Source organism: Octopus sinensis, linkage group LG27 (genome assembly GCF_006345805.1).
Source record: "Octopus sinensis linkage group LG27, ASM634580v1, whole genome shotgun sequence".
Taxonomy (NCBI): domain Eukaryota; kingdom Metazoa; phylum Mollusca; class Cephalopoda; order Octopoda; family Octopodidae; genus Octopus; species Octopus sinensis.
The window spans coordinates 11,694,070-11,711,004 of record NC_043023.1 but is presented as its reverse complement, the minus strand read 5'-3'; the positions used below and the strand labels follow the sequence as shown (position 1 = coordinate 11,711,004).

The window sequence follows — 16,935 nt, the reverse complement described above, 5'->3', positions numbered from 1 at the left end:
TTTAATATATGTTAATTTATGTTCCAAATAATGGCAAAGCTATTTTACGAAATTCTTCACCATCTTCAAAACTGATTGAAAAAAAGTACAGTTTTTCAGTTGAAGTCATCATCAATCTTATCATCATCATCATCATCATCATCATCAATCATCACCAATCATCATCATCAATCATAATCATCAATCATCAGACATCACCATCAATCATTATTATCCTCTATCATCATCAATCGCATATCATCGTTTTCATCATCAACAACAACATTCTAACGTCCGCTTTTCCATGCTTGTATTGGACAAGCAAGAGTAAGATGGAGCAGAGTTTTGGAAAAGGTGATGCCAAACCAACGATGATGATGATGTTACATAAAATATGGAGGTAGTTTATGCAAAAACCAACTATTCTACCCGGATCAGTGAAAGTCAGTAATAAGGTTGGCCATTATCATTCCTGGCCTTTCTTAATGATAACGATGGCTACAAATACAGATATGAAAATTAAGACATAGGCATAGGTTGGCAAGCTGTCTTCTGATTCATTAGTTTCAGCATCTTTTGTTGTCGTCGTTTCTGTTTTTTCACCTGCAAAAGATGAACAGTAAAACATATACTTTTTAAGCAATAATAAATCTCAAAGCGAGTTATAAACAGTAGCTACAACACATCGTGACGTATATTTGCCATTTAAATATGGCTAACCCCTAAGGGTGATGCTACTGTAGTTTGTAGCCCCAGGAGGACACCTCCTCCATCTGTAGCCAGTGTGCTTATAGCCAGTGGAGGTGTCCTCCTGGGGCTACAAACTACAGTAGCATCCACCCTTAGGGGTTAGCCATATTTAAATGGCAAATATACGTCATATACTTTCTGTTTTTAATTTTTAGAAAATCGTAATATCAGCCAGGTTTAACCCTTTCATACCATCCTGCTTAAAATTGTTTTTGTTTCTATTGTACAAATCCTCAGTTTTGAAGAGATCTAAAGAAAACCTTCCTTATGTTCCAAACAATAGTTTAGTAATGATTCTTTATCATTTCCAAAATTATTGAAACAAAGGCAATGCATTTCAGCAGAAATATGGTAAGAAACGGATCAACACACACAATATCCCAGATTATTATGTCTAAAAATGATTAGATGTTCCCCTTCAGATTAATCCATCAATTAGAAAGGTTATGTTGCATTAGCAAAGGGGATTAAATTTCTTCTTTCTAACACAAAAATGTAAGGTCAACAGATGAGTCGATTATTTAGAAGGGTTATATAGCATTAGGTGGAGGCACGTGGCTTAATAGTTAGGGTGTTGGACTCATGATTGTAAGATTGTGGTTTTGATTCTTGTACCAGGGGATGGGTAGTGTTCTCTCAGAGTGAAAGTCACATTGTATGATGCCTGTATATGAACAGCAATGCTATGTGATACAAACTTTGAATTTGCTGAAGTATTATAAAAATATTTGCACTGAGGTTGTTGTTGTTGTTGTTATTATTATTGTTGTTGTTATTGTTATTGTTGTTGTTGTTGTTGCACCAGAAAAAAGTGTTCAGTGGAATTTCTTCTGACTCTTTCTGTCCTGAGTTCAAATACTGCTAAGGTCAGCTTTGCCTTTCATCCCTTTGGGGTTGATGAAATAAAGGACCGACTAAATATAATCAAATTAATGTAATCAAAGAACCGCTTCCACATGAAATTCCTGATCTTGTGCCATAATTAGAAAGAACTATTATTATTATTATTATTATTATTGAGTGAGAGAGCAGTTCATGCCATCAAAGTGACACTGGGGTAAAATATACGAAGCCCAATATACCCATCATGACTACCCGTCTGATAAGGGTACACCAGGCACATGCATCACAACCATATGTGCGCGACATGGTGATCAAGATAAACAGCACATGACCTTGCAGGTGGGGCCCAGTTAGAATTTTCTTCAGGTTGAGTAGCCCATCCCGCTCAAAAGGTCCCTGAATAAGGGTTGTTTAAGAATGTTGAAAAAACCACCCATGTTTCCAGAGGTGAATTATTCAAACCCCAAAGAATCCCTCTCAACACATGGCTATGATGCTCCCCCACTACTTCTGCTCATGATCAGAGGTACACATATCGTCAGCCACTAAGGGTCATGCTCAACTGGTTAAGGTCAAACAACTGACAAGCAAATCTGTGGTATTGAGCAGAATATTTGCTGTAGCCCATCTTTTATACCAACACGAAACAATGTACATGATAACACTTCCAATCAGTTAAGATCAGAAGCCATGAGAGCCACTGCCTGGTACTGCTATTATTATTATTATTATTATTAGTGTCGTCGTCGTCGTCGCCGTCGTTGTTGTCGCCGTCGTTGTCGTCGCCGTCGTCATCGTCATCATCATCATCATCATTATTATTATCATTATTACCATTATTATCATTATTATTATTATTATTATTATTATTATTATTATTATTATTAGCAAAAGTAATTTCCTTACCTTTTGTCACTAAGGTATATTTTGCAGAGCAGAGATACAAGTCACAAAAACGCCAAGTGAAATCTTGTTCTGATACCATTCGGATCAAAAGAGTAGATTTGCTACCATCTTGTGTAACTTCATAGTTACCGTAATTATAACAAGTCGGGTTACATTCATATCTACCATTGTCGTTTTTCCAGAAAACAATTCCTGTCATCTCGGCTACTTCAGTATGAAGTGTGACATTGTCTCCTAATGCATCTGGTTCTAAAGTAAAAAGATAAATCAACATTAGTGATTGGTTGCCCATATGAAAAATTTCAGGTTTTTTTTTTTCATCATTGCCATTTTAACACCTGCTTTTCCCTACTTGGGAGCAGCATTTTCCTTGTGTACAATTGGATGCTCTTCCTGTCCTAATATCCCAATCTATTGAATAGCAAAGAGTCAAGTCATGTTTTACCTAGTAAACTGGAAACAAACGACCCCATATAAACGAACCTTTTGTTTACTAAGATTGTGCAGAGTAAGATACACCCTTGTCACCCATAAAGTTAATCAAGTTGTACAGAAATTTCTATGCCACTGAAACCAGAAAACTGGCCCTTATGAGCTGGCATCGCTTGAGAAGGCTTGAGAAGGAAATCAAGTTGTAGTCAGATGTTACAAGCATAAAGGAGAGGCCTTAAAATTGATTGACCAGGTCAAGAAAGTTATAATTAATTAGAAACAGAATTAGACTAGATGAGATGCAGTTTGATTTTCTGCCAGGAAGAAGGACTACTGCTGCCATCTACTGAGTAAAACAACTGCAAGAGATGTATTTAGCTAATAGTAAACCATTGCAATTGGTATTCGTTGACCTGCAGAAAGCTTTTGACATGATACGGTCGTCTCTGAAGAAGCAAGCAGCTTGGGCAACTTAAGTTCTCTCAGAATGAAATGCACATTGTATGATGTTCATGTATGAACAGCAAAGCTACATGATAGTGAGAGATGGGCCCTAAATGCAGAGGATGTGTAAAGAATAGAGAGGAATAAAGCTAGTATGTTCCTTTGGATGTGCAATGCCAGTGTACATACTTGTTTGTTCCTTCTCGAGCCTTGCCTGGCTCATAAGGGCCAGTCTCTCGGTTTCTTGGCGTATAGGTTCCCCACCTGGACGGGACGCCGGTCCATCACAAGTGAGCTGCAAGGTGCAGGAGGAAAGAGTGAGAGAAAGTTGTGGCGAAAGAATCAGCAGAAGTTTCGCCATTACCTTCTGCCGGAGCCGGTCTGAGATTCGAACCAGCGATCCCTTGACCGCGTGTCTGCTGCTCTAACCACTAGGCCATGTGCTTCCACAGTGTACATACAAAAGAAAGTGTTAAAGTATCAAGAGAAAAATTAGGCAAAAGAGGAAACAGATGAAGGCTACAGAAAAGAAGACTGCAATGGTTTGGTGATGTGATGCATAAGGATGAGGGCAGCTGTTTAAAGAAGTGCTTTAAGTGGATGGAACTTGTTGAAGAGGGAGACCCAGGAAGACATGGGATAAAGTGGTGAAGGCTGAACTCAAGATGCTGGACTTGAAAAGATGACAAAAGACTGAGATGATTGACAAAGCACAGTGATTGAGAAGACTCGTCCATCCCCGTAAAAGATGATGTCCAAAATGCATTTTGTTTATGCTTGTAAGCCATTCTTCTTCCTCCTCAAGCTTTCCCCACATCTTTTTCCCTTAACATCCAGTTCTCCATCACTCATCTGTCTATGGCACTACTCAGGGGTTGTATTCATTTGGAACCAGAATCGTCACATATTACTCCTTGCCATTTTCTTTCCATTACCGTTTATTTCCCCCACCCTGCCAGAACAACCCCATCCCTTATTTCCATTATGTCCTCTTCCCTTCCTGCACTGTCTTCACTGGTTACAGCCTTTCTCTCCCTTCAGTTATCTCTCCCTCTCCTCAGTCATTGGATCTTGTCAAAGTCCTGCAGCCTGTCGGATCCTTAATAATTATACAACTCAATTACCATCAATCATCAATCGTCAGCATCAATCATCAACCATCAGCATCAATCATCAATCATCATTAATCACCATCATCATCGAACATCAATCATCGTCAATCAATCATCAATCGTCATCATCAACAACATTCTAACGTCCACTTTTCCAACTGGTACTTATTTAATTGACCCTGAAAGGATGAAAGGCAAATTCTTTACTACCCACAAGGGGCTAAACATAGAGAGACAAACGGATTAAGTCGATTATATCGACCCCAGTGCGTAACTGGTACTTATTTAATCGACCCCGAAAGGATGAAAGGCAAAGTCGACCTCGGCGGAATTTGAACTCGGGACGAAACAACAGACGAAATACGGCTACGCATTTTGCCCGGCGTGCTAACAAATGACGCTGTATAAATGAGCCTTTTGTTTACTAAGATTGTGCAACACATCGAGAAGCCCAGACATGCATTTGTGGTGGACATCAAGCAAATGACATCGCTGGGAAAAGCATTGATTACAAACCCAGCAAATGCAAGAGAATTGACGAAATCACACACATACAAACAAACACAGATGCGTGTATGTGAGTGTGCATATATGTGTGTACTCTTACTCTTTACTCTTTTACTTGTTTCAGTCATTTGACTGCGGCCATGCTGGAGCACCACCTTTTTTAGTCGAGCAAATCGACCCCAGGACTTATTCTTTGTAAGCCTAGTACTTATTCTATCGGTGTCTTTTTGCCGAACCGCTAAGTAACGGGGACGTAAACACACCAGCATTGGTTGTCAAGCGATGTTGGGGGGACAAACAAAGACACACATGCACACACACACACACACATATATATATATATATTAAATTAGAGATAAAACCACTATTAGGAAAATCAAACAGTGAAAAACATAAACAAATACATAGAAATATAATTAATTAATATAATATACAAAATATATATAATATAAAATTCAAAATTTAAATTATTTAAATTTAGATTTAAAGTTAAAATTTTAAAAATTATTTAAATTATTAATTTATACTTATAAATTTTTGTACATATATATATTTAATTTTTTTTTTTTTTTACAGTATTAAAAAGTTTAATATAAGATACGACAGGTTTCTTTCAGTTTTCGTCTACCAAATCCACTTACAAGGCATTGGTTGGCCCGAGGCTATAGTAGAAGACACTTGCCCTAGGTGCCATGCAGTGGGACTGAACCCGGAACCATGTGGTTCGTAAGCACGCCACTTACCACACAGCCACTCCTGCACCTTTGCTTAATAAAATTTGATAAAATTATTTATGGTTTAATAAAATTATTTATTTTATGTTTTTGTGTTTTATTTACTTTGTTTAACAAAAATTATTTACTTTGTGTAAAAAAATTATTTATTTTGTGTTTTGTTTACTTTGCTGGGTAGTCGTTGTAGGATCGACTAGTCAGCACGGATGCGCGACTACGTGAGTGCGAGCACAGAGACAATTCCACTTAAGTAGAACCCTTCTGAAATAGTACCTTAATAATAATATAAATAATAGATTTCTGTGAACTTCTCTCGATGTTGGAGTAATTATTTCGAAGCGGGAACCTGACAACAATTAGGAAATTATATTTGCTCGTCTTAATTAATAACTTCCAAATTGAAATGATCTGTTGTTTATGGGAACCTATAATCCACAATTACACGTGGTATAAAGGAAATTAATTAGTAAAATGAGAGTAATGAGGCCCTGTCAGGGTATTTAGCTGTCGAGAGTTGACCGATTGAAGTATATTAATGCTGTCCTGTTGTTAGGGTTAGGGTTATTAGTAATATTATTAACGTCAATGTTTGCCGAATTACTGTATTCAGATATTAACAACGACTAATTAACTGCTAATTAATCACCGTGATTAATATTTTCGATGCTTCGTGGTTCAAGTGCTGAAGAGGTTATTTCCCTTTAAACGATTGTATTTCATCAATTCTCCAATAGATGGCTCTGCTGACTGGCTACATTTGTACCTGCCCTTTTTAGGTGATACTATGAGCTGGGCTTGTGTTGTGTCATTACCATTGCTTTTTGACCCTTTTGTTACCAAACCGGCTGAAACCGCCTATGGCTCTGTAGTACAAATGTTTTGTTTTCACAAGTTTTGAATTAAAATCTTCCATTAAATCTTAGTCACAATTTATGTTCCTAACATTAGCTAAATAATAACTAAGTTATTTTACTAAATTCCTTGCTATCATCATCATCATCATTTAGCGCCCGCTTTCCATGCTAGCATGGGTCGGACGGTTCGACTGTGGTCTGGGAAGACAGAAGGCTGCACCAGGCCCAGTCTGATCTGGCAATGTTTCTACGACTGGATGCCCTTCCTAACGCCAACCACTCCGTGAGTGTAGTGGGTGCTGTTTACATGCCACCAGCACAGGTGCCAGACGGGGCTGGCAACGGCCATGATTGGATGGTGCTTTTTACATGCCACCAGCACGGGGGCCAGGCGAGGCTGGCTATATTTAAAGTAACTGGAAGAAACACAGAGCACCTCAAAATAAATACAGTAATGGAAGGTTTAAGTGGGACAGTATCAGTACTTTGCATGTCACACCAACAGCAGTACTTTTTACATAGCCCCAGCACCAGGGCTCTTTCAATGGCTCCAGCCCCTGCACTTTTTCCATAGCACCATCACTAGTGCTTATTACATGGTAAAAGCACCAGTACTTTATACGTGGCTCCAGCACAAGTGCCTTATATGTGGCTCCAGCACCTATGTGTTGTATATGAGACTGGCATTTGTGCTCTTTGGGTGATACCAGCTCAAGGCCTGTATATTTGGCAACATCATAATTTGTTTTTATGTGGTACCACCACCAACAGGGACGCCAAGTACGTTGGAAGACAAAAAACCCCCACAACTGTGGGGGTAGAAAAGAAGTTTTGAAAGGGTGTGACTTTGTGCCAGTGAAAAGATTTAAGGTATAGAGGAGACAGTGTTTCGATATAGAGTAACAAAACAAACACAAAATGGTTAGTCTAACATTTTATTCGTTGTTCCTTATTAACAAATTCCTCAAAATACAACCACAGGCATTTTCAGTAATCAAGTCGTCTCAGAGTCAATATTTTTACAGATGATAACTTTAGGTTCATACTGACAGTATTGAAGTTAATGATGTCAAAGTTGACAAGGGGGGGGGGGAGACCCTAATTTTTTAAAAGACAAAATAGACTTAATTGTCATCATGTAGAAGACTTTCATGGATTCCATGGACAGCGAGGCTCACCAATGGAGAAGTTCTTAAAACACCATTTCCCCAAAAATAATTACCACAGGTATTGGAATGTTATGGCTTCTCTCTTGTATGTACCAACTTGTGTTTAGTTAAGGTACAACTTTGAGAGAATGATTTACCACAGACATCACAAGAAAAGGGCTTCTCTCCTGTATGAACACGCTTGTGACTAATTAAACCACTATTTCTAAAAAATGTTTTACCACAGATATCACAGTGATGAGGTTTTCCCTCAGTGTGAATACGTAAGTGATAAGTCAACTGACTATTATAAAAGAATGATTTACCACAGATATGACAAGGGTATGGATTCTCTCCTGTATGAACACTTTTGTGACAAGTTAAAATGCTATTTCGAGAAAACGATTTACCACAAATATCACACTGAAATGGTTTCTCCCCAGTATGAATACGTTTGTGACGAATCAAATGGCTACTTGAAGAGAATGATTTACCACAAATATCACAATGGTATGGCTTCTCACCTGTATGTGTAAGTTTGTGTCTAGACAAGTCTCCACTTCGAGAGAATGATTTATCACAGATATCACAATCATATGGCTTTTCTCCAGTATGAATATGTTTGTGACAAGTCAAATAATTATTTGTAGCGAAGGATTTACCACAGATATCACAATCATATGGTTTTTCTCCAGTATGAATACGTTTGTGACGAAACAAATTACTACTTTCAGAGAATGATTTACCACAGATATCACAATGATGTGGCTTTTCTCCTGTATGGGAATGATTTACTACAGATATCACAATGATATGGTTTTCCTCCAGTATGAATATATTTGTGACGAGTCAAATGTTTATTTTCAGAGAATGATTTACCACAAATATCACAATGATATGGCTTCTCTCCTGTATGTGTATATTTATGTCTAGTCAAGTCCCCACTTTGAGAGAATGATTTACCACAGATATCACAATGATATGGCTTTTCTCCAGTATGAATACGTTTGTGACAAGTTAATTGACTTCTTGTAGAGAATGATTTACCACAAATATCACAACGATATGGCTTCTCTCCTGTATGTGTAAGTTTGTGTTTAGTCAAGGCACCACTTTCAGAGAATGATTTTCCACAGGTATCACAATGGTATGGCCTCTCACCTGTATGTGTACGTTTGTGTACAGTCAAGTGACCACTTTGAGAGAATGATTTACCACAGATCTTACAGCGATATGGTTTCTCTACTGCATCAGGGTTTTTGCGTTTAGTTAAACGATTCATTATCAGAGAATAATTTATCGAACATGCAACAATTAAAGTGTCTCTTAAATTCCTATGAATATGTTTTATATAAAGAGGTTGATGTATTGATGAATGCTCCTTATAAATATATCGTCTTCCTGTAGTCAATAAAAGTTGATAAAAATATCAAAGGCACGTCTGAATGAAGTAATTTCTTTTATGTCAACAGGATGTAATATTCTGAAACAGAAAAAAAGAGCCAGTGAGATAAAGAGGATAGTTAAAAGATACAGTGATTCAACATTGGAAATATTTTTTCCTACTCTAGGTACAAGGCCCAAAAATTCTTGGAGACGGGGCTAGTCAATCAGATTGACCACAGTACACAACTGGTACTTAATTTATCGGACCCCAAAAAGATATACATATCTAGGCGCAGGAGTGGTTGTGTGGTAAGTAGCCTGTTTACGAACCAGACGGTTCCGTGTTCAGTCCCACTGCGTGACACCTTGGCAAAGTGTCTTCTACTAGAGCTTCGGGCCGACCAAAGCCTTGTGAGTGGATTTGGTCGACGAAAACTGAAAGAAGCCTATCGTATATATATATTATATATATATATATATATGTGTGTGAGTGTGTTTGTCCCCCTAAAATCGCTTGACAACCGATGCTGGTATGTTTACGTCCCCGTTACTTAGCGGTTCGGCAAAAGAGACCGATAGAATAAGTACTAGGCTTACAAAGTCCTGGTGGTCGATTTGCTCGACTGAAAGACGGTGCTCCAGCATGGCCACAATCAAATGACTGAAATAAGTAAAAAAAAAAATATATACACATATATATATATATATTTAAAAAGGGCGGCGAGCTGCCACAAGCGTTAGCACACCGGACGAAATGCGTAGCCGTATTTCGTCTGCCGTTAAGTGTTCTGGGTTCAAATTCCGCCGAGGTCGACTTTGCCTTTTAACCTTTCGGTGTCGATAAATTAAGTACCAGTTACGCACTGGGGTCGATGTAATTAACTTAATCCCTTTGTCTGTCCTTGTTTGTCCCCTCTATGTTTAGCCCCATGTGGCTAGTGAAGAAATATATATATGTATATTTAAAGGGTAAACCACTAGGTGGTCGGCCGTATGCTAGAAGTAGATCACCTACGATCAATCTACTAAGAAAAGAATGTTCTCCAGAAGAAAATTCAGCGGACACCAGAACAAAATGCGGGCAAGACAGATGAAAATTAAATAAAAAACCAGAATATATATATATGTATATATACATACACACGCACACTCATATATATATATATATATATATATGTAATATGTATGTATATGTATAAAGGCGTTCCTTCGTTTTAGCTCGACAAAACCAAAACACAAGAATGTTTTTTATGAAATTCATGAAATTCTTTGTATATCCCCTCCTTTTCTCCCCTTTAGTGGGTTTTTAAAAAAACATGGACTAGCGATGCATAAATTTAGATTCTGTTTTCTGCTGGAAATTTGCGGATTCTACATACACAAATGAAACAGGTAAGAAGAAATATGCAAGGCTTTCTGCTGGCATAATTTCGTTATATCTATATTCCACACATACATAAGAACAGAACAGGCACACACATACACGCACAGATACAGAGACGCATACACACACACTGACTTCAGAAATTCCGGGTTCCCTTTAAACGACATTCCGCTTGCATCAAAGTTCGCTGGCCCTGGGTCAAAGTCAAAATCCGATCCTACAACGACTACCCAGCAAAGTAAATAAAACGCAAAATAATTTTTTTACACAAAGAAAAAAATTTTTTAAACAAAGTAAATAAAACACAAATCAACGATCGACTAGTCACGACTATTTAGCGCGGATGCGCGCCCCGGGACCACTCTTCTTAAGTAGTACCCACACTCTTACAGTTCAAACTTCATCGAGATTGTCTTTGCCCTTTCTCCTTTCGGAATTGATAAAATAAAAAGCAGTAGAGCACCCGAGTCCATGACACAGACTTACGCCTACCCGCCAAATCTCAGATCGTGGGCCTAAAGTACAAAATATTATTCTCATCGTCATTTTATTAACCCAGATAGTATTCTAAGTCGAAGACGACCTCGGCGGTAAATCCTGACTTCAAAAATCGGCCGAGGTCGACCTTGTCGCTTTTTCCATTCAAGGAATTCTGGGCTCCCTTTAATCGACATTCCGCTCGCATCAAAGATCGCTGACCCTGGGTCAAAGTTCAAAATCATTCCTATAATTAATATAACCTTAAAGCAAAGGTAAAATTAACTGCGTAGCTTTACCCTCCTTTCATAAAATAACTGGCTTTATATCACACGTAACCGTCGGTCTCAGGATTTCATAAACAACAGATCAACATTTCAGTTTGGAAATTATTAATTAAGAGGCGATGTTTCGTATGTCGTAGATCAGATTTCCGTCGATTTCCGTAAAAAACTTTTATTTTTTTACATAAGTAATGAGAGCGAAAGAGACTAAGAGGAAGCGATTTTACGACGAGAAGGTTTCACTTTGAAATCGGCCTGTGTGCGTTTGATGGGGTGTGGGAGACAGACAGTATGTTGTGTAAGTGAAGTGCTTCTCTGTTAGTGTGTGCGAAGAGACAGAGAGAGTAATGTGTGAAAGAGAGAGATAACTGATTTTTTACTCGGTGTATGTGTATATGTATGTATGCATGTATGTGTGTGTGTGTGTGTATGTATCTATGTATGTGTGTGTGTTTATGTATGTATGTATGTATGTATGGCCGGCATAGACTTTTCACACAGAACATTACCAATCGGATTTTGTCACTTTTCCTTACACATTTTGTACTGTTCGTTCCTTTTGCTGCACAACACAATGTTTACACATGCATATATATGCATGCTTGCACCCAGTTTCTGTGCACCTCTATAGACTATTAACTTTTTTTTTCCTTTGAATGCAACTCTTTTCTCATGAGAAGAATATCTCCTCATTTTATAACTCTCCATCTTTTTACTTTCATCACCATCGTCACATCAACAGAGACATTAAGGCTGCACAGTAGCAGTCGACAAGGCATGTATAACGATTAAATAAAAAAATTTTGTCTATATCTTCGATCACTGTCATTATTCCATGAGTCAACCTCATTATTTTCTACATAGCAGACTGTTACATAAACAGGCGCCGCAAGGTAATCTTTCGTTTTAATTCGAAATAATGTAACACTGAATCGGCCATACATACATACATACATACATACACACACACCACACGTACTTACCCACACACATACATGCAGACATACACCGAGTAAAAAATTACGATGAATCGGCCATACATACATACATACATACATAAACACACACACATACATAGATACATACACACACACACACACATACATGCATACATACATATACACATACACCGAGTAAAAAATCAGTTATCTCTCTCTTTCACACATTACTCTCTCTGTCTCTTCGCACACACTAACAGAAGCACTTCACTTACACAACATACTGTCTGTCTCCCACACCCCATCAAACGCACACAGGCCGATTTCAAAGTGAAACCTTCTCGTCGTAAAATCGCTTCCTCTTAGTCTCTTTCGCTCTCATTACTTATGTAAAAAAATAAAAGTTTTTTACGGAAATCGACGGAAATCTGTGCTACTACAACCGAAACTATGCCAATTAAGATTTGGAAATTATTAATTAAGACGAGCAAATTATATTTTCCTAATGTTACGGTTCTGCTTCGAAACACTGTCACACCGAGAGGTTCACATAATTCTATTATTTTACATTGTTATTAGTAATACTATTAACGTCAATGTTTGCCGACTTACCTTACTCAGATATTAACAACGGCTAATTAACTGCTAATTAATCACCGTGATTAATATTTTCGATGCTTCGAGGTTGAAGTGTTGAAGAGGTTATTTCCCTTTAAACGATTGTATTTCATGAACTCTCCAATAGATGGCGATGTTGACTGGCTACATTTGTCCCGATTCGTCAATAATTTAAGGAACAAAGGAGTCAGTATCTTTTTGACTGTAGCCATGCTGGAGCACCGCCTTTAGTCGAGCAGATCGACCCCAGGACTTATTCTTTGTAAGCCTAGTACTTATTCTATCCGTGCCTTTTGCCGAACCGCTAAGTTTACTCTTTTATTTGTTTCAGTCATTTGACTGTGGCCATGCTGGAGCACCGCCTTTAGTGGAGCAAATCGACCCCAGGACGTATTCTTTGTAAGCCTAGTACTTATTCTATCGGTGTCTTTTGCCGAACCGCTAACTTACCGGAACGTAAACACACCAGCATCGGTTGTCAAGCGATGTTGGGGGGACAAACACACATACATACATACATATATATACAATGGGATTCTGTACTTATACCAGACTAATTAATTAGGCACCTTTTCTCTCATTATGCAGTAATTAAATGTAACGAACATGTAACGATTTTGAATTAACGTTAATCTGCCAAATCTTTAATCTATTTACTTCATATCACATGTAACACTCGTCCGTCCTGAAAGTTCAAATTCCACCGAGGTTCATTTTGCCTTTCATCCTTTTGGGGTCAATAAAATATGAAGCAGTAAAAAGCTAGGGTCCAGGCAATAGAATTACGCTTCCCCACCAAATTACAGACCTTGTGCCTTAAGTAAAAAGGTTCCTTATTTTCATTATTATTTATGGACCCTGAAATGAATTTAAATCAAATGACGTTTTCGCGCGCAAAGTCCTGGGTTCAAATACGGTCGACATCGACTTTGCCTTTCATCCCTTTCAGGAAATATTGGGTTCCATGGGTTCGACTTCTCACTCACATCAAAGATTTCTGGCTTTGGGCCAACATTTAAAACCCTCATCATCATTACTATTATTAATATAACCTTTAAGTAAATCTTTTTCAACTTGCCAATTAATTAGTACCTCATTAACTTCTCCATTGGTGAGCCTCGCTGTCCATGGAATCCGTAAAAGTCTTCTACATGATGATAATTAAGTCTATTTTGTCTTTTTAAAAATTAGGGTCTTTCCCCCCCCCTTGTCAACTTTGACATCATTAACTTCAATACTGTCAGTATGAACTTAAAGTTATCATCTGTAAAAATATTGACTCTGAGACCAAATCCTAAAATGAAAGTAAACATTAAGGCTAACTTTTTTGTGTAGCTTCATTGGATTGCCTCAAGTTCTGAGATTATTTTGACACTGATTGGTGACCATAGCTGAGAGCAATAGTCAAAGTGGCTTAGGACAAGTGTCCTCCAGAGGACCATCATGGTTTCCTAATTTTTTGTTCTAAAAGTTCTAAGAATCCATCCAGTCAAGCACCTGCATTTCCTTGCCAATTTAGCAACATACACATTGAAGGATGCATTATTACTCATGTAAATGCCCAGGTCTTGCACTGACTGTGCCCCTGAGATTGCAAACCGAAAAGATCCTAAATTAGTTGTAAAGATTCACAAATTGTTTGGTAAGTACCCTGCCAACTAAGCCATACCACAGGTGAAACAAGTGAAAGCAAAGTAAAGAAAGAAAAAAAAGAGAAAACAGATAAATAATTAAAGAAATGTTGAAGCGATTCATCTATATACAGAATGTTTTAAATGTTTCAAAGCCTCAATGAATTCCGACCCAAGTGAGCATAGACATTAAATGGATGACAGTGTTGATGTTGTAAGATTTGCAATGTTGAATTACTATGTCGTTTAACAATTCTCTTTATCTCACTGCTTCTTTTTTTCTATTTCAGAATATCGCATTATGTTGACGTTAAAGAAATTTCTTCATTCGGATGTGTGTTTGATGTTTTTATCAACTTTTATTGACTAAAGGAAGACGATATATTTATAAGGAGCATTCATCAATACATCAACCTCTTTATATAAAACATATTCATAGGAATTTAAAAGATACTTTCATTGTTGTATGTACGATAAATTATTCCCTGATAATGAGTCATTTTACTAAAGGCAAAAACCCTGATGCAGTAGAGAAACCATATCAGTGTGATATCTGTGGTAAATCATTCTCTCAAAGTGGTCACTTGACTGTACACAAACGTACACATACAGGAGAGAAGCCATACCATTGTGATATCTGTGGTAAATCATTCTCTGAAAGCAGTACCTTGACTAAACACAAACGTACTCATACAGGGGATAAGCCATATCATTGTGATTTTTGTGGTAAAACATTCTCTGAAAGTAAACATTTGACTCGTCACAAACGTATTCATACTGGAGAAAAGCCATATCATTGTGATATCTGTGATAAATCGTTCTCTGAAAGTAGTGACTTGAATAAACACAAATATACACATACAGGAGAAAAGCCACATCATTGTGATATCTGTGGTAAATCATTCTCTGAAAGTAGTAATTTGATTTGTCACAAACGTACACATACAGGTGAGAAGTCATATTATTGTGATATCTGTGATAAATCATTCTCTACAAATAATTATTTGACTTGTCACAAACATATTCATACTGGAGAAAAACCATATCACTGTAATATCTGTGGTAAATCATTTTCTCGAAGTGGAGACTTGTCTAGACACAAACTTACACATACAGGAGAGAAGCTATATCATTGTGATTTTTGTGGTAAATCATTCTCTTCTAGTAGCCATTTGATTCGTCACAAACGTGTTCATACTGGGGAGAAACCATTTCAGTGTGATATTTGTGGTAAATCGTTTTCTCGAAATAGCATTTTAACTTGTCACAAAAGTGTTCATACAGGAGAGAATCCATACCCTTGTCATATTACGCCGCCGCGTAATTCAAAGTTGTTCATTTTGATATGTCTCAAGAGACATGATGGACTTTTAAATGGAGATTGAGAAAAATTGTTTCAATTAGAAAAGCAACATTTCTAGAAAATAGTAAATTGAAGTGTGAACACAGCACCTTACAGAGTATAAGTATATGACATTTATTTTTAAAATTTAACTTCATTTGTTTTATATTCTAAATAATTTGCAATTTCAAAAAATATATTAATTTTGCGTTTTTTAATTTGATAAATTCTACGGAATAATTTTGCGCGTTTTTTGATAAATTCTACGGAAAGAATTTAGTGCGAAAAATTTATACATTTATACACAAAGACCTGTTGAGGCAAGCGAAGTTGATATCGAACCTCATCCCACGACAGGCACCCATGCCAACCCCCTTTGCTTGCGAAGACATGTTGGGGCAAGTGTGACACCCGGCAAATGCCAGGACCCCTGGACTGGTGGTACGTAAAAAGCACTATCCGAATCGTGGCCGATGCCAGAGCCGCCTCGACTGGCACCAATCCGACCGTGGCCATTGCCAGCCTCGCCTGGCACCTGTGCGGGTGGCATGTAAAAAGCACCCACTACACTCTCGGAGTGGTTGGCGTTAGGAAGGGCATCCAGCTGTAGAAACATTGCCAGATAAGACTGGAGTCTGGTGCAGCCTTCTGGCTTCCCAGATCCCCGGTCGAACCGTCCAACCCATGCTGGCATGGAGAACGGACGTTAAACGATGATGATGATGAGAAGAAATTAATTCATTAAGTTTACCAAATTATATACGTCTGTAAAAAAAAAAAAAGTTTCACAAATTATATACGTTCGCGTTTGTGTAAAAAAATTATTAACCAAGTTTTATAAATTATTTACTTTGTTCAAAAAATATTATTAATATTAATTAATTTTCAAGAATTATTTAATTTATATAATTAATTCATTAATTTTATTCTGTAAAATAGTAATTAATTCATTTATCTGTAAATCCGCGAGGAAAGCGACTATGTAATTTTTTTGTGTAAAATTGAAAATGTTATATACACACACACACACACACATATATATTTTTAGTGAAATCCAACACCTTTTTTTTAGGGGGGGGGGGTTAACGCGCATGCGCGAATTCTGCACTGCGCATGCGCAAGTCACCTCGTAGGATCTCGAGTATCGAGCACCTACACCTGGCACG

The 16,935-nt window shown here is 37.6% G+C and overlaps 3 protein-coding genes across 6 annotated transcripts in view; 2 read left to right on the top strand and 1 right to left on the bottom strand.

Annotated features, from left to right (window-relative positions):
- Positions 1-16,935, top strand: part of LOC115225439 (early growth response protein 1-like) — a 424,836-nt gene that overhangs the window by 363,907 nt on the left and 43,994 nt on the right. The gene's annotated exons all lie outside the window — the stretch shown is intronic.
- Positions 1-16,935, top strand: part of LOC115225462 (zinc finger protein 208-like) — a 524,237-nt gene that overhangs the window by 494,935 nt on the left and 12,367 nt on the right. The window lies entirely within an intron of this gene.
- LOC115225077 lies at positions 256-2,723 on the bottom strand. 4 transcript variants are annotated; one of them, XM_036514329.1, is made up of 3 exons: positions 2,479-2,723; positions 405-582; positions 256-373 (listed from the first exon to the last, which is right to left on the bottom strand). In XM_036514329.1, exons 1-2 carry the CDS (start codon positions 2,675-2,677, stop codon positions 446-448), a joined length of 336 nt encoding a protein of 111 aa, XP_036370222.1. In that variant the 5' UTR covers positions 2,678-2,723; the 3' UTR covers positions 256-373; positions 405-445. The 4 variants fall into 4 exon arrangements, with proteins under 4 accessions (XP_036370222.1, XP_036370224.1, XP_036370223.1 ...); XM_036514331.1 differs by having other exon boundaries at positions 263-557; positions 2,472-2,723; XM_036514330.1 differs by having other exon boundaries at positions 263-579.

Excerpts from the sequence above, each read along its gene's own strand:
- LOC115225077 (XM_036514329.1), bottom strand. The coding sequence starts at position 2,677 with ATGACAGGAATTGTTTTCTGGAAAAACGACAATGGTAGATATGAATGT. Across the intron at positions 583-2,478 it reads ATATACCTTAGTGACAAAAG|GTGAAAAAACAGAAACGACG; the intron begins GTAAGGAAATTA and ends CATCTTTTGCAG.